Source organism: Frieseomelitta varia, unplaced genomic scaffold (genome assembly GCF_011392965.1).
Source record: "Frieseomelitta varia isolate USP_RPSP 00005682 unplaced genomic scaffold, Fvar_1.2 scaffold_54, whole genome shotgun sequence".
NCBI lineage: Eukaryota > Metazoa > Arthropoda > Insecta > Hymenoptera > Apidae > Frieseomelitta > Frieseomelitta varia.
The window spans coordinates 347,779-375,255 of NW_025110301.1; the positions used below are offsets into that span (position 1 = coordinate 347,779).

The following is a 27,477-nucleotide window of genomic DNA, read 5'->3' on the forward strand; positions in this document are numbered from 1 at the left end:
TCGACTAAATGCGTGTAAAGACGAGGAAGGAATCGGTGTGCAGACACGAGGGTCAGATTGTCAGAGAGAGCGTGAGCAGCAGAGTCGAAAAAAGTTCGGTGAGAAACAATTTCCGTGAGACAAGCCTCCGCGACTCGAGTTCAACGCGAGTGTGTGTAACACCCACTAGCAGCCTGCGAGGTGAAACTCTTGGACAGATTACATAGAACTTCTCCGTGAAAAGGAATAATTCGCGGTAGGATTGACTAAGTTTCGAACTTAGAAGATCATTTCCAGCGAATCGCGGTTCGCGCGATAACCCAGCCGAAATTCACGGCTCGCGAAGACGCAATTACTTTAATCGCGTTAAACGGGGGGAAGTAGAGTCCGAACCTGTGCGGGGTTGAATCATACTCGAATTCAATTCTATTTCAACCCCGGGTGACAACTTTCCGGCGTTGCCAAAGTATGAAAAAGTTCGTCACGACACTGTTGATACAATATGAAGGCAGAAGGAGCTTCGCGACTCCGGATGTGCCATGGATATCAACAGATTCTGCGAGCGAAGCTGACGAAGATGAGCGTGTGGCAGAACACGCTGGTTCCGCGTTTCGCGTTTCAAAACCCCCATCCTTTTCATCCCAACCCCCTTTTCGCGTGTGGTTTGAGTTTTTACCCCCAGCACCTCCCCCTTCTTCTACCTCCTACCCATATTCGCCTTTCACCAACCTGTCCCAACTAACGCTAACATAGAGACACGATTAGACTCTAACACACTGGCACACACTGGCGAGGAGTGTGACACGAGGATCGGGCGCGTCGCGAGACCGATACATGAAGAAAAAAAACGAGCGGCCGGAGCGAGCAACAGCTCTGGCGACAACTCGATGGACCACGCGTGGATAAACTATGGCCCGCGAGTCCGCGACGCGCGTATAAGCAATAACAGTATATCTAGCATATATATTTATATATAAAACACATACACAACACACACACACACACACACACACACACACGCCACACCGACACGCGCCGAAAAAAAGCAAGTGGCCGTGTGTGGCCCGCTTGAAACCAGCCTACAAACGCTACTTGTGAATCTCTGCAGAAGAGGATTGGGAACGCGAATTGGAAGCGGAACTAAAGGATTACGAGGTAGTGACAGGTAACGAGGAGAGGAACACCGTGGCGATGCCGGTCAGAAGCGGCGACGTGTTGGACAAAGATTGGGAGAGACAGATCGACGAGCTGCTAGCGAACGACGACGAAGAAGAAGGGGACCTCAAGTAAACGGAATTACAATCAGACGTTGCGATCTTGTCTGCGTTCTCAGATCATCCGCGAGGACGATTAGGACGTCGTTAGAGTGAGTGAATGAGCGAGTCTGCTGCGGTTGTCGCGTGTTTTCTCTCTCTCGTCGATCCACCGCCAATCGAACCCGAAGAGGCAAAGAGGGTGGCAAGGGTGACGATTCTTTCTGCTTTTTCTCCTCTTTTAGCTCTCCCCTAACCGTTGTCACAATTGTTTAGGGAGGAGGAACAACGTTTGGCAGAAGGATCGACGAAGTGAGAACTGTTCGAGATGTTGTCAATGCTACGTGGAACGATAACAATGTTACGAGACTAGGATGCCGAAGACTCTCGCGGCTCCCGCGGGCCACGGGCAGACATTTCACCTTTTCTACTTTGCTGAGCGGCCCCCTCCATAACTACTAGACTTTGAAAAATCCTCCTCCTCTGCTTACCACAGATTTACGCGTACTTGCAGGAATTCCTGGCCAAAAAGTTGGCGACGTATGAGTTTAATTTAATAAAAAAAAAAAACAATTCGGACAAGCCTAGGATAAAAATATGAATTGGAAATATAGTAAATAAAATAAGATGTAGGTGCGAGCAAATACGTGGTAATCAGAAAGGAAGGAATCCGACAGTGTCTCTAAAGTCTTGTTGGCACGGTGTGGGCCGCCGGTAAGGCAGAAGGGGAGAAGTGTTTGTCCGTGGCCCGCGGGTTTATTATTATCCTAGTTGTAAGGTCTGCGAAAAAAGCGAAACAGAGGCGAGAGGAAACGCGAGAGAGAGTCTGATCAAGTCTGATGTTTCTTTTGGTCTTTTGTTTTTTTGTTTTTTTTTAACTGAGAACAGAGGAAAGAGACAAAAGACGAGAGAAAAGAGAGGAAAGACGTAAGGAGAGAGAGAGAGTAAGGCCACGTTTGACTGCATATTTTTTTTTTTCCTGACCGGAAGCAGAGACAGTGAGAAGACAGAAAGAGAAAGAGAGTGAGGCCACATTTGACTACATCTTTCTTTCTTATTTCTTTTCTAACCGGAAACAGAGACAGAGAGAAGGAAACGAGAATGGGACCACGGTCTGACTACATCCTTTTTTCATTATTTTTTTTTCTAACCATAAACAGAAATAGAGAGAAGGAAAACAGAGCGAGACCACGTCTGACTTTTTTTTAATTTTTTTTTCTAACCAGAAACAGAGATAGAGAGAAGGAAACGAGAATGGGACCACGGTCTGGCTACATCTTTTTTTTTATTATTTTTTTTTTTTTCTAACCAGAAACAGAAATAGAGAGAAGGAATAGAGAGTGAGAGCACGTCTGGCTACATCTTTTTTTATTATTTTTTTTCTAACCAGAAACAGAGATGGAGAGAAGGAAACGAGAATGGGACCACGGTCTGGCTACATCTTTTTTTTATTATTTTTTTTTTCTAACTACAAACAGAGACAGAGAGAAGGAAAACAGAGTGAGACCACGTCTGGCTACATCTTTTTTTATTATTTTTTTTTTTTCTAGCCAGAAACAGAGATAGAGAGAAGGAAAAGAAAATGGGACCACGTCTGACTATATCTTTTTTTCTTATTTTTTTTTTTCTAACCAGAAACAGAGTTACAGAGAGAAGGGAATCAGAGTGAGACCACGTCTGGCCGCATCTTTTTTTCTAATTTTCTTTCTAACCGAGAACAGGGACAGAAAGGAAACAGAGGGGAAATGAGAGTGAGACCACCTACATCTTTTTTTTTTTATTTCTTTTTCGGACCAAGAACAGAGACAAAGAGAAAACAGAAGGGAAATGAGAGCGAGACCACGTCTGACTACATCTTTTTTTTTCTTATTTCTTTTTCTAACCGAAAACACAGAGAAAGAGAGAGAGAGAGAGAGAGAGAGAGAGAGAGAGAAACAATGAAAAGGAAAAGCTTAAAAAGAAAGAAGGAATCTGTTCTGCGTTTTTCTTTCGATAGGGTGCTTTCTTCGACAGCACGTACGTTTGTTGTTCCTCGAGTACGATGAAGATGAAAAAAAAAAAAGTAAAGAGAAAGAAAGAGAGGAAGGGAAATGGTAATCGATAGATCGTAAAAAAAAAAAAAAAATTGTCGTTTCGATTGATGTTGCTTCTCGAACCTCCGTCGATAATTCCATCCATCGATGATCCGTGAATCGTTCAAACGGTAAACGGATGAGCACGTGAGAAGCATACATATATCTTTAACGTTACACTTACATATGTCAATTGCTAGATGAAGCGCCCTCTATTAGACCAGAGCGAATATATATAAGACTTAAAAAAGTTAAAAAAAAAAAAAAAAAAAATCCCAACATTCCAAACTTTCTCCTTATATTAATTATTATTTATGTTCAATTTTATTTGAGCAACGAAAACAATTAAAAGAATAAGCATTCTTGAATCTCTCATATATGTGTTAAAATCATGTACGTGTCAAAATACGTGTTATGTGTACAAGATACGTGTTATATGTTCAAAATACGTGTTATATGTGCAAAATACGTGTTATATGTGCAAAATACGTGTTATATGTGCAAAATACATGTTAGTAGAGAATATAGACAAATATATATACATATATATACACATACACAAAAAAATTTCAAAAAATTCAAAAAAAAATTCAAAAAAAAAAATTCAAAACTTTCTGCTTGTACTTGGAAAAAAAAAAAATTAACTGTATGTTACTTTCGTGTGTATTATGCAAACATTACTGTATTAACAGAGTAGTATATAAATAGAAATATAAACATATATATATATATGTGTGAACATATAAAAATGAAAAAAAAAAATATAAAAAAAATTGGAAAGAAGAACTGTCGAAAAACGTCTTCATCAAGCTCGAGGAATATCCGAAGTGACATATTTACACTGCCGTGTGGTCAAAAGAGACTGTTCGAGTGTGTCGAATATCGTCGGCTTTATTTTTTCCCCGAAAAAGAAAAAAAAAAAGAAGAAAAAGAGAAAATTAAGGAACAATTAAGAAGCGATGGTTACGTTTTCTACGCGACGATCCCCTTGCATTTGTTATTCGTTGACGTTACACGCCAAAGATGAATTTAATTTGACGAGAAATCAAGAGCGGAGGGAAGAAATTAAATTGGCAAAGATCCATGCGTATTAACGTTTTTAATATTATATCATTATTATTATTATTATACAAGTGTAATTATTATCATCATCGGGCGCGTTTGTTGATGTTGCGTCGCGAGAGACACGTTGTTTTTTTGCGTTGAGAGTTGCCCAAATATTTATTATATTAAGTGTTTGTAATAACCGCGCCGCGATGTGTTGAACGTGTTTTAGTATGCGGCCGAGTGTCCACGTGACGTTGAGAGGGAGTTCAAATTGTCAATAGAACCAATTAAGAAAAATGAGTTGATCAATAACAAACGGAAAACGAACACTCTCTTGATATGATTTCCTCTCAATGCTTTCACCTTCTGGCAAACAAGTTCTCTTTGGTGTAATCAAATGAAAAAAAAAAAAAAAGAAAAGAAAAGAATTAAAGAAAAAAGAAAAAAAAAAAAAGAGTCGCTATGGATCAAATTTAGCATTGTTTGACGACACGAAATCTTTTGTCTTCATTAAAGCGTGCCTTCGCGCGTCACGTGTGCATTCTACGATCGATGAGAGGATATTAGAATGATACGATTGTTGTGCAAGAGAAGAAGAGGGGTGTGTGCTGTCTTGCTATCGATGGAAACGAAAGTCTAAGGAGATTGACCCGGAATCGAAAAAGAGAGACCACGATGCGTATTGTATTTGAGATATGGAATATTGCACGAGATATTTGAGAGAGAGATGGTTAACGTGCCAGAAGAAGCGAAGCACTTTCGGTTTATGACGATCGTTTTGCGTACACCATGTTGAGTCCAGATTTTTTCGTCAATTCTTCTCGGAGATTTTGTATGTTATCCTTTTAATCCGTGCATCGACCGACTCGACGCTCGCGAGAGTTAAAGAAAAAAAAATATACATATATATATACGTTACGTATGAAAAAAATAATTGAGTACATTTAGTTTAGAGATTCTTGAAGGGAGTAGAATATAAATTTGTGAAAGGACTTGATTCTGAGCTCAACGCTGGTTCACCGAGTGCGCGTGTTTCACCCAGCTCTCTGTGAAACTTTCATTCGTACTAGTTGTTAGATCGATGTGTAACATGTATGTTGTATGTCAAAATATATACTATATATGTATGTGTGTACACATATATTAACGTTATGCGTTAATTAGGCCTGAGTTTGTTAACATGTTAATGAAAGACAGGAATGCGCGGCCTCCATATACATACATATGGACGTCAAGGACAAAACGCGTTTGGTAATGTGTGATTCCTCATCCGAGGCAACATCGGGAAGAACGAGAACGATATACGTAAATCGCAATGTTGAATGTGTCTTTCATTGACAAACTAATTTATTATTATTGTATTCTATGATTCTATGATTGTATAATTCTGATCCTATGATTTCATGATTGTATAATTCTGATCCTATGATTTTATGATTGTATAATTCTCTGATTCTATGATTCCATGATTCTATGATTCTATGATTGTATAATTCTATGATTCTATTCATGAAGCGATCCCTATTATATTTCTTGCACGCGTGCATATTAAGGTTGCCAGTTTTTTGAGCGTTTTATGTATGTTTTTTCTCAACTGATAATGGAAGAAAAAATACATGTTCGCAAGTCCTTCATCTTTTAAATGTATACTGGAACAATATATATCAATATATAATATTAAATGTATCAGTGGTGTCTTTTTCTCAATATAAAGAAACTCCCCCGCCAAAACCATAAAAGAAAAAAAAAATATGAAAAAAAAATGAATCCTTGTGGTGTGCTTTGGCAACCCTCCTATTTTAAAACTCTGTGAATTGTGTAATAAAAGTTATCCTATATGTGATATATAATGCATTTATTTATATTACAATATAAATCCGTTACGTATATATGAAATGATATACATAATATATATATACGTATATGAAAGTATAAATAAATAAATAAATATATCTGGTTAATTCCATTGAAAGTATATTACAAATATTAAATGAGAGTATAAAGAGAATAAATATTAATTACGGAACTATTAAGAGAATAATCAATAAATATGGAATGTAACAAAAGTCTTGTACTTCGTAAGAAATAAATTGAAAAAATATCATAAATAAGCTAGTAAATGTTTTACCTATCCAAAGCTCCTCCAAATACCAATAAAAGTTTTTTTTATGTTTAGAAACACAGAAAATATAAACTTTTGGTTTAAGCTAGTGATTGCAGTGTTAATATTAAAAACACCATACTTAAAAAATACATTATTTTAATCTGAAGTACAAAAATTAAAAAAATATAATACTGTTCATACACAACTTATATTTAATTATTGCGAACTATTTACAACATATCATTTTCGTCTACTTCTTAAATTACGTGTTTGTACCGATGGCGTGATCGCTGTTGTACTCTAAACAAACAAACAATACACAAAAGAAATAGATACATTCAATAGATTATAGAAATTTTAAAAATTTACCTCAAGTGGTTCTATATCTTGGAAAGACTCGTCATCTGTAACGTACAGTTTTTTTCTACGGGTATTTTTTTTCTTTTCTGAAGGTTCCCGAGATGATGCTTGTATATTAGTACGTTTTGCACTTCGTCTAAAATATAAAAATATGTTTCAGTATCAACTTTTAACTTTTAAATTTTTTGACTTTTAATTTTTCATGTAATTTACTTCGATTCAGAACCAGAAAGCTCGATTACTGAAACTTCATCCTGTTTCGGAGACGATGCAACCTTCCTTGGCGGACGTCTCAATCGACGGTCCTTAATGACTTCGTCTTCAGACGTATTTCCACAATAGTCTTTTGCTTTTGAAGGATTCTTTGTTACCTGCAAAGGAACAAAAGTTATTAAATAAGGTTCGTTGTATTATATTAAATTCTATAATAGAAATACCTTTTGCTTTTCCAATTCCTCTTGTTGACTTTTTACTAAACTTTCATACTTTGCCACCATCTCGTCTCTGTTTTTCATAAATGCATTCATTTCACGCTCTTTCTCAATCAGACTATTCTTCAGTTCTTCATTCATATTTTTTAATCTTTCATTTTCTGTTTTTTTCTCTTGAGCACAAAGATCCAATATTTTGGTTTTCTCTTCGTTGTGTTTAATACGGATCTGTAACTGCTCAATATACTCTTCTTTTCGCAAAAGCATTTCTTTCGTCTCTGTTAGATTCTTAATTGTACTCTTCATTTCTAGTTCCATTAATTTATCACTTTTATCGTCAATTTCTTCGTTTTTCTGTATCATACATTTCATTTCTGTAATAATCCCAAATATAATGCTTTTGAATATTGATATTGCTTACTGTAATAATAAGATCTTGTATGAAATTATCAGGTATTAAACTAACCTTTTTGAAGGGAAATTATTTCAGCATCTTTTTCTTGCTCTTTTTCCTCCGCTTGTTCCAAACGATCTTCTAAATCTAGAAGTTTGTCATTATTCTCATCCAATAATTTTTGTAGTTGAGCTTTTTCGCTTTGACACGTTTCTAAATTCTTATTTAATTCATGAATCTTTTCCTGAAGCTCAGTTATATTTTCCAGATTATGTTCTAGCTGCTGTAATTTAGCAGCCTGAGCATCCAAACACTACAATTTTATTCAAAATAATTATTATATAAATTTTAATGAAGGAAGCATACCTACATGTTTATATAAATTTATTTAAGTACCTGCGATTTGATATTGTCCTTTTCTATTGCATATGATAATTCGTTCTGTAAGTTATTCAATGCTTTTTCATGTTCCGTTGTACACTAAAATAACAAACAGATTAAATATATGGAAAGGACAGTGATATTATGTTCACATACCTTCGAAATATGACTATCAAAACCTGCTTTCAACGCGTTCAATTTCTGTAAAATATAATTTTTTTTTTTTGTTAAATACCATATTTGTATAAAAAATTGTTACAGAATTATGAAAAGTAACGTACTTCTGTACACTGATTATAATCACTTTTAGCAAGAGACAGTTGTTGTTCATTTTCATTAAGTCGTCGTTCGTAATCGCTAATTTTTATTTCTAAAGAAAACTTAATATTGTCAGTACTTTTTAATGTCTCTTCAATCTGCATTTTATCTTCCTTTACTAAAGAAAGTTCTTTTTGAAGCAAATCAATCGATCGTTTATATTCTTCTGCATTAGTCTTATTGGCAGTATTTACTTCATTAAGTTTTTCTTTTAAAGTTAGTACTTCTTGATTCTTTTCTTCGAACAACTTAAAAACAAAAAAAAAAAAAAACAAGAAAATAATTATATAAAGATAAAAAAGAGATTATATTATAGTTTGTTACCAACCAGACATTTTTCTTCATAATGTGTCTTAATATCATCGTATTTTACCGTCAATTTTGCTAATTTATCTAATACGACATCGTAATCAGTTTCTTCAGTAAAACTTGTCTGATTAATCTCTTCTTTTTGTATTTTTTCAATGGTCTGACTACTTTTATTGAATACATTGTTCTGAGATGTTTGTACACAATTATCATTAAATTCTATATACGCTTGGCAACCTATCTCTATTGTTTCTACAGTTACTTCCTGTTTCACATTATCGTTAATATTATCTTTAGATTGCATATTATTTATTTTTAAATTACTTATTTGTTCAGATATATCTTTCAATTTGACTTTAGCAAATTCCAATTCTTGCTTCAAGCTTTTTATTTCAGTTGTACTTCGAACTAATTTTTCCTTCAAAGCAGAATTTTCTTTGTCTATGGTAAGTAGTTTTTCTTCCATTTGAGTATCAAATACATGTTCTACAGAATTAATAATATAAATAATAAATTACACTATATCTTAAAAAAAAAATTATATATATATACCTGTTTGTGTATCCTTATTATTTGAATTTATTATTACTACTTCTACTTTAAGGTCAGAAGATGAATCTGCTCCAATAAATATATTTTGATCTTCATCTTTAACGTCCTTATATTCCTACAACATAAATATTTACATTTATAGTAAACTTGAATACCGTGTCGTATACGCAGATAATTACATACATTATCTTTATATTCTAAGTCTGATTTTGTAGTTTTTGCAGCATCAACTGTCTTTCTAAATAATTCAAATTCGTCTAATAATAACAATTTTTCATTTTCCATTTTATTAATTTGCTCTTGCATATTTTGCACTTTGTTTTCATAATCTAGCATCTTTCTGTTCTGATTCTCTAATTTTTCTTCTAAAATATCAACTGCTTTAGTTTCTTCTGTTAAACATATGTTAATATGTGCAAGTTCTGCTTCTAAGTCGTCTATTGTTTCTTGTTTGTCTAATAACTCTTCTGTCTGCTCATTAATTATACGTTCTTTTTCTCTTCCGTGAGTTGTAATATCAATATACTCTTGTTTTGCCTCATTTAAAAATATTTTAAGTTTCTGAAATGACACGGATAACGAATTAAAAAATTTTAAACTATGAGAACTAAACAATAGTTATAAATACCTTAATCTGTTCCTCCTTAGTAGACAATTGAGATTTTAATTCTTCTATATAATGTTTTGTAGCTTCATCAGAACAGATGTCTTTTTGAGCCGCATTTAATAAATTATTCATATTTTTGAGATCTTCTTTTGTCAAACCAAGTTCAAAAGTTAGTTTATTTTTTTCGACTATTAAGTTCTGATTTGTTTCCTTAAATTCCTTTATGTTACTTTTTAAGAACATAATTTTCGATGTTAAATGTGAATTTTCAATTTCTAAATCATCAATATTTTTATCATCTGAATCATTAAAAGAACGTCTCCTTTTCCGACTACTAAGTTGTTCCAGTTTCTGTTTATAAAAATCTTCAACTTGTTTTACAGACAAGTGACATATATCTTCTTGTTGTTCTTCCACATTTTTAATTCTACTCCTACATTATATTTGACAAAATTTACATAAAAAATGTTAGTTTAGAAAAAAACAAGTGTAGTATATACCTCCACTCAGCTTCAAGGTCTTTCATCATAGATGTATACGTGTCAGCCAATTCTTGACGTATTTGAAGATCACGACTTAATGCAGAACTTTTCAAAGAAACGATTTCTTTTTTCAATCTTTCATTTTCACTTATTAACTCATTATAATCCTCTAGTTGAATATAACCCAAGTTATTATCAACTTGCCAATCTGTAAAAACAATCCAAAATTGTAAACTCTATTTATAAATTAACATTAATAATACAGAACATACCATCACTCTCTAACTCTGTAGCATCCCAGTCAGTTATTGTTCTTATACTCTGTGTAACTACTTGTGAAAATCTAGATTTAATTTTTTTCTGCGTTTTCTCTTTTTCTATAATTATTCTTTTTGCAATTGCAGAAAAATTAAGCACACTTTGCGTTTCTATGTACAAATTTGGTATAGGATTAATATTTACTATTAAAGCTATATGCTCTTTTCCAGATAATGCTTTCTGAAACAATCTTGTCAATTTTGATTCTCTGAATGGTCCAACATGTTCTATTTTCTGTTTTGATAATTGTCCCTCATGAATGGTTTTTAAACATCTTCCTAATACTAGAAGACTTGTATTAATATTTTGTGCTTCCTTCAATCTGTCTCCAATATTTAATGTTTTTTTTAATCGTTCTGATCCAGCCAAATCACAAAACGCAAATCTGTTATTTGAAAAAAGGCATATAACAGAGCACATAATTAAAATCTAACAAAAATAAAAAAGATTATGTTCTACGTACGTGCTAACTTCAACAGAACTGGGATCATTCTCAACATAATACTTCAATAATTTGATAGTGAATATACAGTGTGATCTTGAACTTCTTGCATTTAAAGCGGTTGCAGCTACTTTCAAGTTATATTGTCCTGCCATTAAAACTTGATAAGCCTCAGAACCAGAATTCACACAAACAGTCTTTAAGCCTTTAATAAATGCCCTCCCTTGACTGTCTGTAGCTAATTTAAGAGGTGTTCTCTTTTTCTGAGTTTCATTTGACAAAAGATCGTACACAATTTCATTGTAAATTTCTGCAAAAGAGACCCAAACAGAATAGTGTGCATCAATGCACTGACTAGGTCTAATAGATGATTCTTCTTGCAACAATTTTTGCATTTCTATATAAGCATTAATATATTGATATTTGTCTACAGACAAAAGTGTTAATAACTTGGTTTTTATTTCTAATTCTTGAGCGCGTTCAAGAGGATCCAAAGCAACAACATCACAGTGATTTATAGGTTTATAAGAAGGCATAGACTTTGGTGTAATATTTGAAAACACAAATTCTAAACATCTTGGTATTATGCCAGGAGATGTTGTAGTTCCTTGTAACGTATAAGATTTTCCAGAATTTGTAGTACCTATAAAATTACATTAGAATGATTTAAAAAAAATATTACATAAATCATTATGTAATAATTTAATTATAAAATGCATTTTAATTATGTTCACCATAAGTCATAATAGTAGAATTTTGTCCATCTATAAACTCTATCATTTGTTGCTTCACAGCTTGTTCAAATAACTGTAACTGAGTAGTTTCTGGTCCAAAAGTTTTGGTAAATGTAAATTTTCTACACACAATATCTGTACTATTGGATCTCTTGAGACAACTGGTATTATTATCTAATGTAGGCAATCTTGTAAACAAAGTAGTTGAATTGATAATTTTATATGCATTTTGTTGCTCTTCGGACAACTTTAACTTCTTAGGGAATGGTTTCATTCGTAGGTATACTTTAACTGTTTGTAAAATTTCTGATTCTGAATTCAAAGAACCACTTTGTACAGCATAATTGCATTCTTCACTCTCAGTCTCTGCCTCAGTTTCGTAGACAGAAAGTAAATTTTTTTTAGTTTCTTTTGAAAGACAGACTCTCCGTCCATAAGCTAATATACTAGGATCTCTTCCAAATAAGTATGACATGTCATCCTGAGTACTAGCATCAGACTGTCTAGCGGAATCTAATGTATTCTCCATCTATAAACGTTTAAAAAATATATGTCATTTTTTATATTAATCTTTATAACGTAGAAAATGAAAATTTTGTTCATAATTACATTTTCAATTAATTATGTCACACTAAAGATAAAATATCTTTGTACTTATTACATAAATCTTATTTAAATGTTTGCAAATCGCAAGAAAAATTAAACCTTCTACCATTACGTATTACTTGATATAAATTTTATTTTTAAATAAACTGACAACTTGTTTAAATATTTTAAATACGTACTTTTTAGCAGATCTATAATAGCTGCTTATAAAATATTAGTAAATAAACTAAACATTACACTGCATCTTGTTTTCACACCACGTTTATGAAACTACGTTTGTAAATCCACAGCAAACGGTTAATATTTTATTTTCAAATTTTGTCAGAAGAATGCTTTCTTCGGATTGGCAGAATTTTCCATGGACGTATTATTATCGCACATATAACATAACCAATAAAAATTAAGGCACAGTTTTCAAGACCAATAAGAATTAAGATATAAAATACTACATTCTGATTTGACAAAGCGTACCTAGCTTATATTTAAAAATTTATTTAACAAAAACATTTATATTTAAGGGGGCACTCTAGTGCGTGTTTTTTAATTTTATTAGGGAATTTTTTGCAAAGAAACTATTTGACCTTTTGCAGTTAAATTGACAAGGTTTATTTGTACGTATTTCAAAGACGTTTTAAAATTTTTTCGAACAAAAGAAATTACAATTAGTGGCACTGCATACTTTCAAACATAGTCGCTTTTAAAAAAGGTCGTCTCACGGTCCATGATTCCGGCGATTCTACTTGTCTGAAATAAAAAAACGTGAAAGTTCCTTAATTAATATGAATTTGGCTATAGCAGAACAAAAGAAAAAAGTCGATAATTAAAACAGTAGCGATACTTTGAAATTCAATTATCAATTTTTGCATGTTTTTGTTAAACTTCGGAAGCCTAAAAAATATAAAAAATAAAAATTTTTGGTTGATTCTGGTAGGGGCTGTAGTCACACATGTACTAAATGCGTACTTAAAATTTTGAGTCAATTAGTCAAGTAGATTTTGAGATGTCATGGACACCGTTCTGAAAAACATAGTTTCCAGAAAAATGCCTTTAAAGTTTAGTATTGCGGTAACAATGATGCTGGTCGTTGCGTCCTTCAAACAACCATAACTTCGTTAATTTTAGTTCACATGTAAGTTTCACAGAGATGTATTTTGGAAACTATGTCCTTTAAGAATATGAAAAAAAAATCGTTTTTTTTTTTAAGTTTCCACTAGAATACCCCATTAAGAAAATTAATATTATTATTTATTGTATTAATATTTATTGTATTAAAAATATGTAAATTATTAGGTAATAATATTTATATGATTATTTACACATTCTGCTGAATTAGATAAAGTAATTGTAATAAACCTATAACCACATTATTAAAATAAATCTTTATTACATTCATATAAATATTTACAGATCTCAAATTAAACGCATATATACATGTAGCAATTACTCTCTTTCTTCTGTTGTATTTATAATAACTTTAGGAATAAAAAATATATATTTTGGACATTCAAAGAAGTCCAAAATCATTAAAAATTATTTAAATAAACGATGTTAGGAGGAAACTTAGTTATAACAATATGCATAAATTATAAAATATTAAAAACATACTCATTTATAGAAAAGGAATATCATCAATATAGGAATACTAACGAGAGTTCATAAGTCTTTTGTTGCACCTATGAAATATTTCACGCACCATTATTGACTTGTGTATCACGTTTCATGTTACATGTAAAAAAAACATGTGGTCCTATAATATCCACATTGGAGTATTTAATTATTTGAATAAAAAATGAAATTACAAGTAAAAATGAATTACTTTTTCCAAAGTACATCAACACGGTTATTTTTCTAGTTTTATGTTTTACATATTTTAATTACTATTTTTTTTTCAATTCGAGTCAATCATTTATTATTTAACAATAGAGAGCAATTCTTGCAAATATTTTCAATCTAATTTTCTCTCTATCACATACTGGTAATTTTAAATTGTTTTCAAATGGCAATACCATTTAACGAGTTTTAAAATTAATACAATAATCGTAATGTCAAGATTCGTATTTTAAAATGTCTTTTAAATCATCTGGCAATGTATGCGTAATGTCGTTTATTCTTTCTTGAAGCTTTACTCTCACAGAATTATCTATAGGTACTTCATCAATATAAGTCTTTTCTAATTTTTGCCGAATTCTAAGAATCATATCTACCAATTCTACTTCTTGTTTTCCTTGCACCCAGGTTTTTAGATCCTATAATAATAGTAATTTGTTTAAAGAATAAAAAAAAAAAAAATAAATGCGAAAAAACAGATCAAAATTTTATTTTAAACATACCGCTTGTGATAATGCCTCAAGTTGTATGACTTCTAACTTTTGTGATAATTCTGTATGTCTAGTATAAAACCAACCGGAAAAGTTAGGTGATCGAAAAAATCGTCGATACAGTCCTACCCAATCTCCTTTTATGCCTGTTGTTAATTGTGGTCCAGCACTGCTTAAAGTAGCTAGGAAATCGTCTGGATTAAATAATTCGGGTATAGGAGTAGCCTAAAATAATTATATAAATTATATATTTCATAATTCTATCTGTTCAAAATATATACCAGACAAAATGATATTACTTTAAAAGGTGATATGTCTTTCTGTAATGGCATAAGACTTGCAATATATCTTTCAAGAGGTATCATAAAACTCTCAGTCAATTCTATCAAATGACGTTTTAAAAGAGCTGTTTGTACTTCTCCTGGTCTCTTTGTTTGAATACCTCTAAATAATTTTTTCAATATAGTTTTATCCTTCTGGAGGAAAGGTTTATACTGAGTATAAACTCCTGGTTTTGAATCTAATATTTTAAGATTCTCTGATTTCTTTATTTTGTATCTTTGATTCTCTAAAAATATAAGAAACTTAAATACTCTATATATACATAGTTTCATTAGAACTTACCATTATTAGTTCCGTTACTTATTCTTATAATGTGAGGCCAATGCTGTAGAGTTTTGGCAAAAAATGGATTAGTTACACCTAATATTACAGCAGGAGGTGCTGGAGCATCTGTAGTATATTCTTTAAATTCAGAATCATGGATTGTAAAATAAGGTCGATGATCAGCACAATATTTTAATGGTGCAATCATTCTAAAAAAAATAGTAAACCTTTCTATTTTATATTTTTTTTTTCATGGTTGTTTTTACTCATTTACGAAAATTAATAAAATACTCACGCAATAAGTGCTTGGACCATTTCAGAGCAACCAGTAGGCGAACCAGCCATAACAACAATTGGTTCACTGAGTAATACTAATTCCCATAATAAATGTACATAACTTACAACATTGGCTAAACTTCTAAACATATCTCCTTCATAGGCAGATGTTAAAATTAGTCTTCGCGTTTCATGAAAATTTGGCGCATGATCTATGGCAGCAATTGTAGGTGCAGTTGCTTTGTAGTTTTGATTTGGAATATATGTCTAAAATATAAACAATAAAAAATAATATATGACAAAAATAAGAAAAATTGAAATGCTTTACCTGAAACAAAACACCTAAAAGTGGTAGATGTACTATTTGACCAGGTGTTGGAGAAGGCCATCGATCAATTTCTGTTACGATAGCTTCCATCACTTTATTGCCCATTTCAAAAAACTCAGGTGCTATTAAAGCACATAATTCACCAAAGAGATTCACAAATGGCAGTTTTGTAATTATAACAATACTCTAGAATATAAATAAAATTATTATTTATGCTTCAAAATTTACATTTTTACTATTTTGTTTACTATTTTGTTAATGTATGAAATAAACCTTTTGAAAATATCCTCTTGGAAGAGACTTGTCTTTCACTTGACGGAAGTATACATAACCCCAATAATAATCTCTATCACATTGTAAAAATGAAGGTGACTTTCTGTCATATTCTTTTAAGGCTTTAGTTTCCTGAAGAATAGCTCCGTTCTGTCTTATTCTGACATGATATTGTGTATCTCCCATACAACCAGAGTTAGAATCAGGAAAAGCAAGATAACAAATGTTAGATCTCTCTTGTTCAGATAGTTTGATATGAGATGGATATATAGCCTATGTAATAAAACAAATATCATTAAAGATACAGAATGTTTACAAATGAATAACTGTGTTAAAAATTAAATATAAAATATACCTCTATAGCTTGGCCTAATTCAAGATCAAAAGTAACAATACATATACAATGTACCCAATTATGAAAACGTTCCCATTTTTCATATATCGTTTCCTCTTGGCTACTTATAGTATCCATCCTCCTAGTTTTGGAACAGGAAGCAACTGACATTTTATAAGAACTTGGTTAACATAACCACATATATGTTAAGGGACATGTCACACGCTGTCTTACTAAATGACAAGTTTAAAAGCTTCTGTTTAACTTGTAATTTAATATATGTATGTTACAACCTTTATAAAAGAATTTGTGTGCCTGAAAAGTTATTGTAAATATTGTTAATTTATGACAATATGTTAGCTTGTACGTTTGGCAATAAAGAACTTACAGCTTTGTTTAAGGTACACATTATTCCATGCCTCTGGATTAAAATTGTTTTCTAAGTAGATTTTCTCTCGATTTCAATAATTTCATAATTATTCATAACTCCGGCATATATATGTACATATATAATCTTTACCCTGTTTAATGATGTCTAGAAATATTTAATCCACTTCTACACTTTGTTTACTATTATTGAGCGCAGGAAGCAAAATGTCAGGGAAAATGTTAATTGAAGAATGAAAAAAAATCAGGTATCAAAAACACGAGGGTAATTACATGTACACTTATTTCATTATTGTTTACTATTTGCACACAGTTGTTAAAATGCCCACGTGTTTTCCATCTTGTGGCAATAATAATCTGCCAAGCATGTTAGTTGGACTTCAAAAACGATCGTGTGGCAATGAGGACGTTCATAGATTACGTTCGCACTAGTACTTTTCTTCGATGAGGGTATGTTCGTGTGTACGTATTCGACTTTCGAGCTCGCTTTATTGGAGAAAGTCTTCATAATGCTCGGTATCTATAACAATGATTATAACCTCTAAAACCAAACATACACGTACTTTCAGATATTTGACTTATCTGAGCACGTCAATTCTGTCAGATAACATCAGGCGAGAAGATATACTGTTTATATATAATTATTACAATCAGTGCAATTTTATTTCGCACTTGAGTCACAAGACATTTGCTTACTGCCCTATGCCTTTAACATTCAACCATAGCGGTACTGACGCTCAGCTTGAGTCATAAATTTATCTACATATGTATGTAATATACAAATCTCAGCAACTAAATTTGTTTCTTGTAATATTTACGCTTAAAAATATTGAAAAATATTTAAGTTTCTTGCAATACAAGATTATTTTGTCTTTTTCTTTTTCAGTCGCATTACATTTTGATTAAAATTATATTTCATCATATTTTAATAATTTATTTAATAATTTTTTTATTTAATTTTAAAAATATTTCAATAATATCTTGATATTATATTTCAATTAAAAATATATTATTTCTGCAAAGATAAAATTGTACCAAATATTTTTCTGTTATTTATTTTAGTAAATAACAAATTCAATATATTGAAAAAAAAATTTATACAACACTTATCTATCACAATAATTCATTAGAATTTTCATAACAAAATTACAAAATTCTGCTTTTTAATTGAATTAATGTATAGATAGAATATTGTACGAATGAGTATATAATAACTGTATGTATCGCACAAATTGAAAATCTTTATCGATGTGCGTGTACTATTCTACGCATGCATGTTACACCGGTATATTTCATATTGATCAAAATTTATAATTTGTAAGGCGATTGCAATATAGATAGTTAAATATATACAAATACACACACATATATATATAGATTATATAAAATCTTCTGCAAAATTAATTTTATTTTACAATAATTATAATAAAGAAAGTTATAATTTATCAATGGATACTATACATTTAATAAACATTTAAATAAAAATAGTCGTATCCTTACGTTCGTTTCCTAATTTATTTGTACAATTGTTCAAATCTGTATCTGCGCTTTAATTGTAATTTATTATTTATGAACAATATTCACATTAAATATAAGAAAGCATCTCTTTGCATTAACTTGATATCTCGATCGAACTTCATCAAAGATCGAACATGTGAACAAAAAATGATTCTATTTCTCTTTACTGAAAGACCGACAACAAAATTAATTACGAGAATGTCAAATTCAATTAGAATATGTACATACATGCGTATAAATGGATCTATTATACTAACAATAGAGCGAGTGGATACGCCCCTGGATGCACGATCGCGCGCGTGCTTAATCTTCGCGACTGTCACATTCTGTCAAGCCCGGTCGTCACCCTATGCTCATCAGTCATGCTATGTCTGACTGTAGGGAAATACAAATTCTAGCCATTAAGTGTCGCTCGGTGCGGTGCCAAACTATTTAAAAGAAAAAGGCGAACAAAGTGGCTTAACAATCACGATCAAACATGTACCGTATCTTTCCCAATCTAATAATCGATACGGGTGTGTCTACGCGCGTGTTCCGATACGTGACCAAGTATGTCAGTCAGTTTGTAAAAGAACAAGTTTATCGTAGCCGTAACAAGCATTAGGTTACCGATAAACGAAAAATTTCCTAACGATGTCAGCTGACATTCTGCAGGATAAGAGCGTAGCCTTGAACGGCAAGAATGACGTACCGGTAGTCTCGCAACCTATCACCAGGGGTGGACTTAGGGTTTACAAGATTGTTATTTTGGGCGACGGCGGTGTTGGTAAATCAGGTATAATCCAATTTAACTTTATCGTCGTTCAATCAGAAACATATATTGCGTTCACACGTACATCGTAGAAATCAATTTTTCAGCTGTCACATTGCAATTTGTCAGTCACAGCTTCCTTGATTATCATGATCCAACTATAGGTAAGAATTTATTTAGTATACATACATTGTTACAATAAAAGTTGGGAGATCTGAAGATATCTGTACAACTTCTTTCTCAGTATTTCTTAATTTCTGGCCGTTTAATATATTTTATTATTAACAGAGGATTCGTACCAGCAACAAGCGGTTATAGATGGCGAAGCTGCACTTTTGGATATATTAGACACTGCAGGACAAGTCTGTTCTTAATATGATTTCTTATGTTAAGAAAATAGTTTGTACTTTATTACTTTATGCATATATAAATGTTATATGTAATATAGTTTTTCATATGTAGGTGGAATTTACAGCTATGCGTGACCAATACATGAGATGCGGAGAAGGTTTTATGATATGTTATTCTGTGACGGACAGACGTAGCTTCCAGGAAGCTTTGGAATATCGAAAATTGATAACACGTGTGAGAGCTAATGAAGATATACCATTAGTATTAGTTGGCAATAAATTTGATTTGCAACGTCAGCGGAAGGTAGAACTTTAGTCTTCATCCTAGTTAGGATTAATTGTTTTTTTAATGTAGGAAACATGTTACAGGTTTCTACAGAAGAAGGAAAGGCACTTGCCGAACAGCTCGGTTGTCCTTTTTATGAAACGTCAGCAGCTCTTAGACAGTTTATAGATGATGCATTTTATTCATTAGTCAGGCAAATTCGGGCTAAAGAAAGGGCAAAAAATTCAGTACGTAAGCACAGTCGTTGGTGGCGGCTGCGTTCTATTCTTGCCTTTATTTTTAAAAGAAAGCAAAGACATCTCAACAATCATCATTATTCTCCTTAATCAATATATTTTCATAGATACCTTTTTTGATAGCTTTTATTTTGAATTAACATACTATACCAACATAAGCAGTCTAAAATTACACAACGAATGAAATTTTTTATGATTCTTTTATATTTTATAATAGTCTCTCAATCTAGGGATTAATTCACTAACATCTCACTGCCTTACCTTTAACCCCATTATATTTTAAATGTAGTAATGGAAACATGAAACATAGACTATAATTTATTATTTTTATTATAAATTTTACAGTAATAGCTTCTATTACATTGAGAAGTTACTTAAAACTTGTTTGAAAAGAGTAGGAAGTGAAATAATATAAAAGAAGAACTTCCAATATAAATGTAATAGACTGTTCTTAACTCTCTGTTTCCAAGGTCACTAGTTTCTTTATTATTATTTATTAAAAAGGCTATTAATATTATTTACAATATATCTTACTAAAAACAATAATTAGTAATTATAGTCCTTAGGAATTTTAATTTTGTTCTTTTTTTAAATATACAATTGCAGTGACCACTTAATATTTTCTCTTTAGTTAAAATTCTGATTGTTATTTTTATAATCGCTATTTTATATGACCAAAGAATTTAATATTTCATACTAAGGTAACATGAAATATTAAATGAAAATTTGTAAATGCAAAACATACTGTATATGCGAGATAAACGGAAAGCTTTATAATGCTAAATAATTGTTATATTATCGTAATCGTCTAAAGTTAACAATTAAAATTTGCTTATATTAATTTTTTAATTTCTACGGGAAAAAATGGAAATTGTGAATGATTTTATATCGAATTAAATCATTATAAAGTATATGAAAGTTATAATAATTTGAAAGTTTACAAATGTTATATATTTAAAAATTGCACAAAACGAACGATTTTTAAAACAATATTTTCCAATCAAAAAGAGTAACATAAATATATTTTTATGTTTAAGAATTAAACACATAATATTAGTAATGTATATGGTTACATAATAAGTCAATGATATTTTATGTTTATAGACCACTAATACTTTTAAAACGGCTCCTAAGAAAAATTGAATTTCTAACATTACAACTAATAGATTCTATTTTGATGATGTTTAATATTTGTTATTTATTGAAGATTTTAATTTTCGTGCAGCTTGAGATACATGATTTCTTTTTTAGAACATGTATATTATACATCAATTAAGATTAGTTATAAATTATAATATACGTTATATAGTTGCCAGATAACAGAACAATTCTGTAATAGCATACAGTCATAAAGAAAATTGTTAAATGTAAGTTTATGTATTAAATGTCTAGTCGTTACTTAATGTTTCCTAGTCAAATTTTGTATTTTATTGAATATGCAATAATTTACAGTTTACAAATGCCGTTATAAATTTTTATTGCACACAATTTAAAGTTTATATATTTATCATATCATTTATATATTTATCATATCTTATAAATATTTATACATGTTGGTATTATATTTGTTATAACATTTTATAAACAGTTTACTAATAAGAAACACTGATCATTAATGTTTAATCTATTTTATTAGCTAACAATAAATCCGAGTATTTTATTTTATAGAACAAGTACAAAGTATTATTGTCAAAACTGATAATTAATTACATCAATAATAGCTTTGTACTAATGCAGTAGAAAGTATTAATAAATACGAATTAATTGTATGTAGTAATTGAATATGTAATATGAAATCTGTGTAATATATATATTATGTAAAATGTGCTTAAACTATAAAAATTTATAATAATAACAAGAGACTATCTGTTTTAGTTATGTAATGTATTAGTTTTCTTTATATTTGTTTATAAATGAACGAGTTTACGCATATAAAACATGGAAACAATAAAAATGTAAAATGGAATTTTTAAAATAGCAGCGGCTATTCTGTCCATCGTATGTACTACATGTAAATCAAAAGGAATATACAAATATTAAGATGTATTATAAATAATGTAAATTCAAATCAATTCTGTATTTTAAAAAATACAAAAAGAAAATACATTTTACAATGATAATACAGCAGAATAATCAGACAAAATGTAATGTATATAATGTATTATCCCTCAAAAAAATTTTAATAGAAACAAAATTTTAAAAACGCACATATGCTCGTTTTGAAATTGAGCAACAAATTTGATATGACAAATTTATGTAAAATTAATATACGAATTGTGATTATAACACACTAATTGGAAATAAAATACAAATTGTAATTATATCAAAATATATAGTCTTGATAGACAAGTATTCTACGTGAGAAATTTACAATAGTATTACGTATCATAAGTATAGATTTGTAATTATATAATAATTATTATACAAAACTATTTTTGATAATTATTTGCGTACATTCAATGAACATTGAAAAAATTTTATTGATATTTCTGTTTACAGAATAAATATAAAACAGAATATTAAAAAACATCCATTTTATTTATTTACATTGATTTTAATAAGAAAAATATAACAGTATAAAGTAATGAACAAATGTGTAAAGTTATAAAAATTTGACATATAATTTGATGTATAATATAAACGCAATAAATTAATATTTTAAAAAATCTAAAAACAATTTTTTTCTATTTCTTTAAAATACATATATTTTAATTTATGTAATTGCATCATCAAAGATATTGCAAATATATTGTTTATTTTTAAACTCCTATCAATAATTATAAATGAATGATTATGAACTGTGTAAAGCATTCAAAACACTTTCTGTTTTGAAAAAAGTTATAATTCATTTATGTTTAATAAATGTGTGACATATAGCTTTCTTAATTATTGCGCGAAATATTTTTTTTTAATTCATTATCAATCTCCAATGGTTCCTCCATTTGTATGTTGATCTCTCCCACTTTCTACTATGTTCCCATCCGTAGTTTCTGTGTTTCCTGCTTTACTATTTTCTATGTAAGTTATAACAAAAATAAAATAATTTAAATTTTATCTTATTGTATTATGCTGTGAAATATTTACCAAACTCTGGATTGTCCTCTAGCTCTCCATTTGAGTCATTATTCTTTTGATTCTTTGGACTTGTTTGAGCTGAAAGTCATGTAAACTAAGTTATTATACTAACATAAAATGATAAAAGCATTTATAACAATTCGTAACATTTCATTTTACAAATAAAGTTTTAATAATCCCTATATTAGTGAATCCTCACCAATTAGTTACACATGTATATTAGTAACAATGTTTTATGATGCATACTAAATCTAAACAATAAATGAAATTATTAACATTGATATAGCTTTTATTTTTCAATATATAAGTACAAAGAATAAAATTGATATAAGTACAAAGAATAAAATTTTTAATTAAATATTATAAACATAAGTAAACTAAATCATCTTTATATTCTTTAATAATTTACAACAGAAACGAAAAGGATATTACAATTTAAAATCTAATGTATAACCCCTTCATTGTCAACGTTTAATACTTTTACTTTATATTATAGATGAAAATTTAATTGTTCACACATATTCATATCCTAAACCATTCTATGTGTTAAATAGATGAACAGTGCAATATACTTATTAAAAAGCCATTTGATTCAGATCTGACAATAGATGCATCAAATATACAATGATTTTATATACACAATTATTGAATGCTGTTTTATTAGACTGTTTTTACAGTCTTATTCTCTCCTGAGGTAGGAGAAAAGTATCACTACCTTTCAGGTTTGTAACAGAGAAGCGAGGACTTAGGCGCACAGCGCCAGGTGGGTCTTTTGGAAGAATTGGAATTCCATGATATTTCAAACCACGCTGACCAGCTAAGGATATTATTACAGCTGATTCCGGAACAGTACCCAACTGTATCTTGTTAATTACTTCTCTTGCAGCTAAATTGGCAAACCGCCAGAATATCACATAATGCTAAGTCAATTGAGTGCAAAAATTAAATAAAAGGAAAGCTGCATTAATGCTTCTATTAACATTATGAATATATTAGAATAATTTAGAGAGTTATTATTAGAAAATCTGTTTTGGGAGAAGCAAATGAAAAGTAATTCAACACAAATATTTAAATTATTTTGATTTTTAACTTGATTTCATACATACATGATATCAAACAAAAAAAAAAAAAAAATAAAACAAAAGTTAAAGAATGTATAAAGTGCAACTTACGTTGTAAGAGAGATATAGTTTTCTTTTGAGGATTTGGATTGCATGTAAGCTTAATTTTATCCTTTAGCTAAAAATATTAAACAGATATTAAAAATGTAAAATTTCAGAATTTTCTGCAATTAACTTTATACCTGCTCTATCTCTTCCTGCAACCTTTTATTTTCATCTCTTTTTGCATCTAATTGTGTATTGATGGTATTTTTTTCAAGTCTTAACGTTTCCAATGTTGCAGTTTTAGTAGCATCTAATTTGTTCAATGATTCCAATTCACTTTTGCATACATTAATAGAATCTTCCAATTCATCATTTTTCTTCTTCAACTCAGCTTGCTGTTCCAAACGTACATGAAGTGAATTTACTTCATCCTCTGCATGCTTGTATCTTTGTTGTAAAGTTCCGCGTAATGTAACACATTGATCTCTCTCTTCAGCACTGAAATGTAATTTTAATACAAACATTAACACAGTCCACCATACCACAAACATATAGTATTATAGACTTTTGTCAGTTGTTTAATCAAAAACTAATAAAGAAGCAATATGTTTTCCAAACTTCAAGATAGTGAAACATATTGCAAAAGTATACAATGTGAACATTCTTATTATAAATAAAAATCGAACTTCGAAAAATGCTGAGGAACAAAACATAATGCATTGGCTCGTGTGAAATTGTTTCGTAAAATGGTACCTAATTTTAAGCTGTTCGTTTAATTCATCGAACTGTCTAAGTAATTCAAAATTTTCAGAAGACAAAGTCCACCAGTTGCAAATTAGCATTAAACAAGCAGCGAGGAGCCCAGCAACGAGGAGGGGAGGACATCGGCCTCCTCCGACTCTCATACTGTCAATTCCCATTCCTTACTTATTTTTATATTTTATCCAATAGATACACACATGTGCGCCGCAAGTTTGCACGTATATGAAAAATCAATTCCCTCTGTATGTCAGTCGCGTTCTATTCGAAAAAAAACACAATACGAACAAGAGTGGCTGGCCTTATCAAGTGTCACGACCCATTACTTCAGTTCAATGCGATTTTAAAAACTAGCACTTTATTAACCTCCTTCCTCGGCGAGGTTCTCCCTTGATTTCAATTTTCACGAGATCTTCGCGAAGGAAAACACGTTTAACGTGTTGGTGGGCGTATCTGGTATACACTACCGGTATTGACAACGGTACATACACATTTTATCACAAAAAATACTAAATCACATTATACCAAATATCGAGGGATTTGTATTTATCTATTGGCAAACGTGACATCGACGCTTAAAACGATTTAGAATCAATGCGGTACATTCATCATGCTGGAATAACTAACAGTGACGATTGGAGAGACGGCTAACCGCAGCAAACACACGTATGCATCGTACACATGCACGCGTATATGCGCATATATGCACTAGAATCACACGCTTATATATTTTACATATACGTAGAACATAACACGAGTTGACTGGTAAACTTGGAATATACATAAAACAGATACAACAGGATATCGCCTTTTTACTTGTATGAAGTTTTCTCTCATAATGTTATCTTGCAGCGCATCCGGGAATCGAAGGATGCACTCCGAATTATCGTAAGACAAATGACAAACGTGTATAAACGCGCAGTTTATAGTTAACGTAACATTTATTGAGATGATATTTTTTTTTTCAGTTCATGCTTCGTTTAAATATTAGGAAGGAAATTATACATATTATGTACTGGAGTTAAACATAATAAAGAATAAATGTAATTTTATTGATCGTTCCATAGTGGTAGAAAGAAATATTAATTTTGGAGTCAAGAGTGCAGGATGACATTCCTAAATAAATGTGCGCAGGCATATATGTTTACATACATTTATTCTGTTCTCTTTATTACATATAATATATGTTTAGTTAACCCTACCATTGAAGAGAATCTATAGCTGAATAGAGTGAAAAATAGCGCGATCACGTAATGAGCTCAAACGCCAAGAGAACACTGCATTCACAGAAACTCGGCGTTCAAATCCATCGTAACACGATTCACTGAAAGATTACTGGTTCAAGAAATTGGCGAAACTATTTTCAACTAATCGGATCATATAGAAGAACATAAAGAAGAAGACCGTACAAGCATGCGAGTCCTGTGAAAGTTAATTCCTTGCCAGTAGTTATATTTTAACACATACGTCCTTCGAGTACAATTAACTTAATGTCTTTATACGAATTACATTATTATAGCAACTTCATTCTCGAATACTATTATTTCTTTTTTTCTTTTTTTTTTTTGATACAGAAATTTGTAATAATTGTACAGTCAAGATTGAATAAAAAGAACTTTTCGATCTTATACTGTCGGTATTAAAATAGATTTATTCTAATTAAATTTTAACTAAACACGAACCATTCAACGTTACCATTATAGCTTTTCTTTTTTATTATCTAGTCACGCTCGTTAATTGTATGCCTCTTTCCATTTCCTCCCAATAATCGTAATTATAAATCCTTGAATGATCGTAATTATTAACAGAAAACAACGATCTATAATATACGCGCAAATTAACATAGACATGGTTACTGTTCTCTCTCTCTCTCTCTTTCTCTCTCTCTCTCTCTCTCTCTCTCTCACGTTGATAATGCCTGTACGTCCGAACGAAAATAAAATATATGATAAATGTAATATGTATGTGTCCCACCGGACATTCCAGTCGCGGACACCTGTATATCATCGTTATGCCGATATTATATATGAATCATATGAATTGCCGATCATCCACTTCTCATTACATCCTAAATCTAGCTTCACAGATGTTCGTCGAAGGTTCGAAACATTCGAGCTAGACGTGGAAAAATAATCTATTGTTGCGAACGTCGTATAATGTTAGTATTCCGCACACTCGTACGTATTTACATACATACATGTACACACGGGACACGTTTCACTCAGTAATTTCATTTTTATATAATCTAAAACGATCGAAAATCGTGCTGCTTCGAAATTTGATCGATGTCAAACAAATAATTTCATTTTCTCATTTTTTTCTTTTTGCGTCTTTTTATTTTTTTTCTCCTTTTTTTTTTTTTATTGGCTGGATTTTCTTTTGATCGATTTCCTTTGAAATGGAATTACACACGCATCACGTAAATTTATTTAGTTGAACACAGGAAAGTATGAAATTGAGTATTTGAGCAATAGATCTTTCTTTC

The 27,477-nt window shown here is 30.8% G+C and overlaps 5 protein-coding genes across 12 annotated transcripts in view; 2 read left to right on the forward strand and 3 right to left on the reverse strand.

The window, feature by feature from the left end:
- The window catches only part of LOC122533576 (synapse-associated protein 1), a 134,889-nt gene extending 129,651 nt beyond the window's left edge, over positions 1-5,238 (forward strand). For all 3 annotated transcript variants that reach the window (XM_043663431.1, XM_043663435.1, XM_043663432.1), the window contains one exon: positions 1,088-5,238. In XM_043663431.1, coding sequence (XP_043519366.1) covers positions 1,088-1,269 — 182 coding nt within the window. In that variant the 3' untranslated portion in view covers positions 1,270-5,238. The remainder of the gene's footprint in view (positions 1-1,087) is intronic.
- Positions 5,239-6,594: 1,356 nt separating this feature from the next.
- On the reverse strand, positions 6,595-12,762 carry LOC122533574 (kinesin-like protein KIF20A). The gene is made up of 17 exons (XM_043663425.1): positions 12,569-12,762; positions 11,784-12,312; positions 11,071-11,692; positions 10,562-10,992; positions 10,308-10,497; positions 9,829-10,240; positions 9,384-9,761; positions 9,201-9,315; positions 8,668-9,134; positions 8,303-8,587; positions 8,178-8,222; positions 8,037-8,120; positions 7,713-7,953; positions 7,253-7,620; positions 7,029-7,186; positions 6,825-6,951; positions 6,595-6,755 (listed from the first exon to the last, which is right to left on the reverse strand). Exons 2-17 carry the CDS (start codon positions 12,310-12,312, stop codon positions 6,696-6,698), a joined length of 4,512 nt encoding a protein of 1,503 aa, XP_043519360.1. The 5' UTR covers positions 12,569-12,762; the 3' UTR covers positions 6,595-6,695.
- Positions 12,763-13,753: 991 nt separating this feature from the next.
- On the reverse strand, positions 13,754-17,662 carry LOC122533570 (protein DENND6A). The gene is made up of 9 exons (XM_043663420.1): positions 16,913-17,662; positions 16,546-16,839; positions 16,191-16,463; positions 15,918-16,103; positions 15,609-15,856; positions 15,332-15,522; positions 15,007-15,275; positions 14,720-14,932; positions 13,754-14,635 (listed from the first exon to the last, which is right to left on the reverse strand). Exons 2-9 carry the CDS (start codon positions 16,693-16,695, stop codon positions 14,435-14,437), a joined length of 1,731 nt encoding a protein of 576 aa, XP_043519355.1. The 5' UTR covers positions 16,696-16,839; positions 16,913-17,662; the 3' UTR covers positions 13,754-14,434.
- A 1,034-nt stretch (positions 17,663-18,696) lies between these two features.
- LOC122533568 (GTP-binding protein Rit2) lies at positions 18,697-22,207 on the forward strand. Of its 2 annotated transcripts, none has more exons than XM_043663412.1 (5): positions 18,697-19,204; positions 19,273-19,344; positions 19,469-19,542; positions 19,643-19,834; positions 19,900-22,207. In XM_043663412.1, the coding sequence occupies exons 1-5, from the start codon at positions 19,063-19,065 to the stop codon at positions 20,140-20,142; spliced, it is 723 nt and encodes a 240-aa protein (XP_043519347.1). In that variant the 5' UTR covers positions 18,697-19,062; the 3' UTR covers positions 20,143-22,207. The 2 variants fall into 2 exon arrangements, with proteins under 2 accessions (XP_043519347.1, XP_043519349.1); XM_043663414.1 differs by having other exon boundaries at positions 18,699-19,204; positions 19,288-19,344.
- A 727-nt stretch (positions 22,208-22,934) lies between these two features.
- On the reverse strand, positions 22,935-25,673 carry LOC122533569 (Golgi membrane protein 1-like). Of its 5 annotated transcripts, XM_043663415.1 has the most exons (7): positions 25,359-25,671; positions 24,987-25,253; positions 24,431-24,731; positions 24,300-24,366; positions 23,843-24,013; positions 23,137-23,205; positions 22,935-23,066 (listed from the first exon to the last, which is right to left on the reverse strand). In XM_043663415.1, exons 2-7 carry the CDS (start codon positions 25,151-25,153, stop codon positions 22,972-22,974), a joined length of 870 nt encoding a protein of 289 aa, XP_043519350.1. In that variant the 5' UTR covers positions 25,154-25,253; positions 25,359-25,671; the 3' UTR covers positions 22,935-22,971. The 5 variants fall into 5 exon arrangements, with proteins under 5 accessions (XP_043519350.1, XP_043519353.1, XP_043519352.1 ...); XM_043663418.1 differs by having other exon boundaries at positions 22,935-23,051; positions 24,987-25,673; XM_043663417.1 differs by having other exon boundaries at positions 22,935-23,054; positions 24,987-25,673.
- Positions 25,674-27,477: the final 1,804 nt, after the last annotated feature.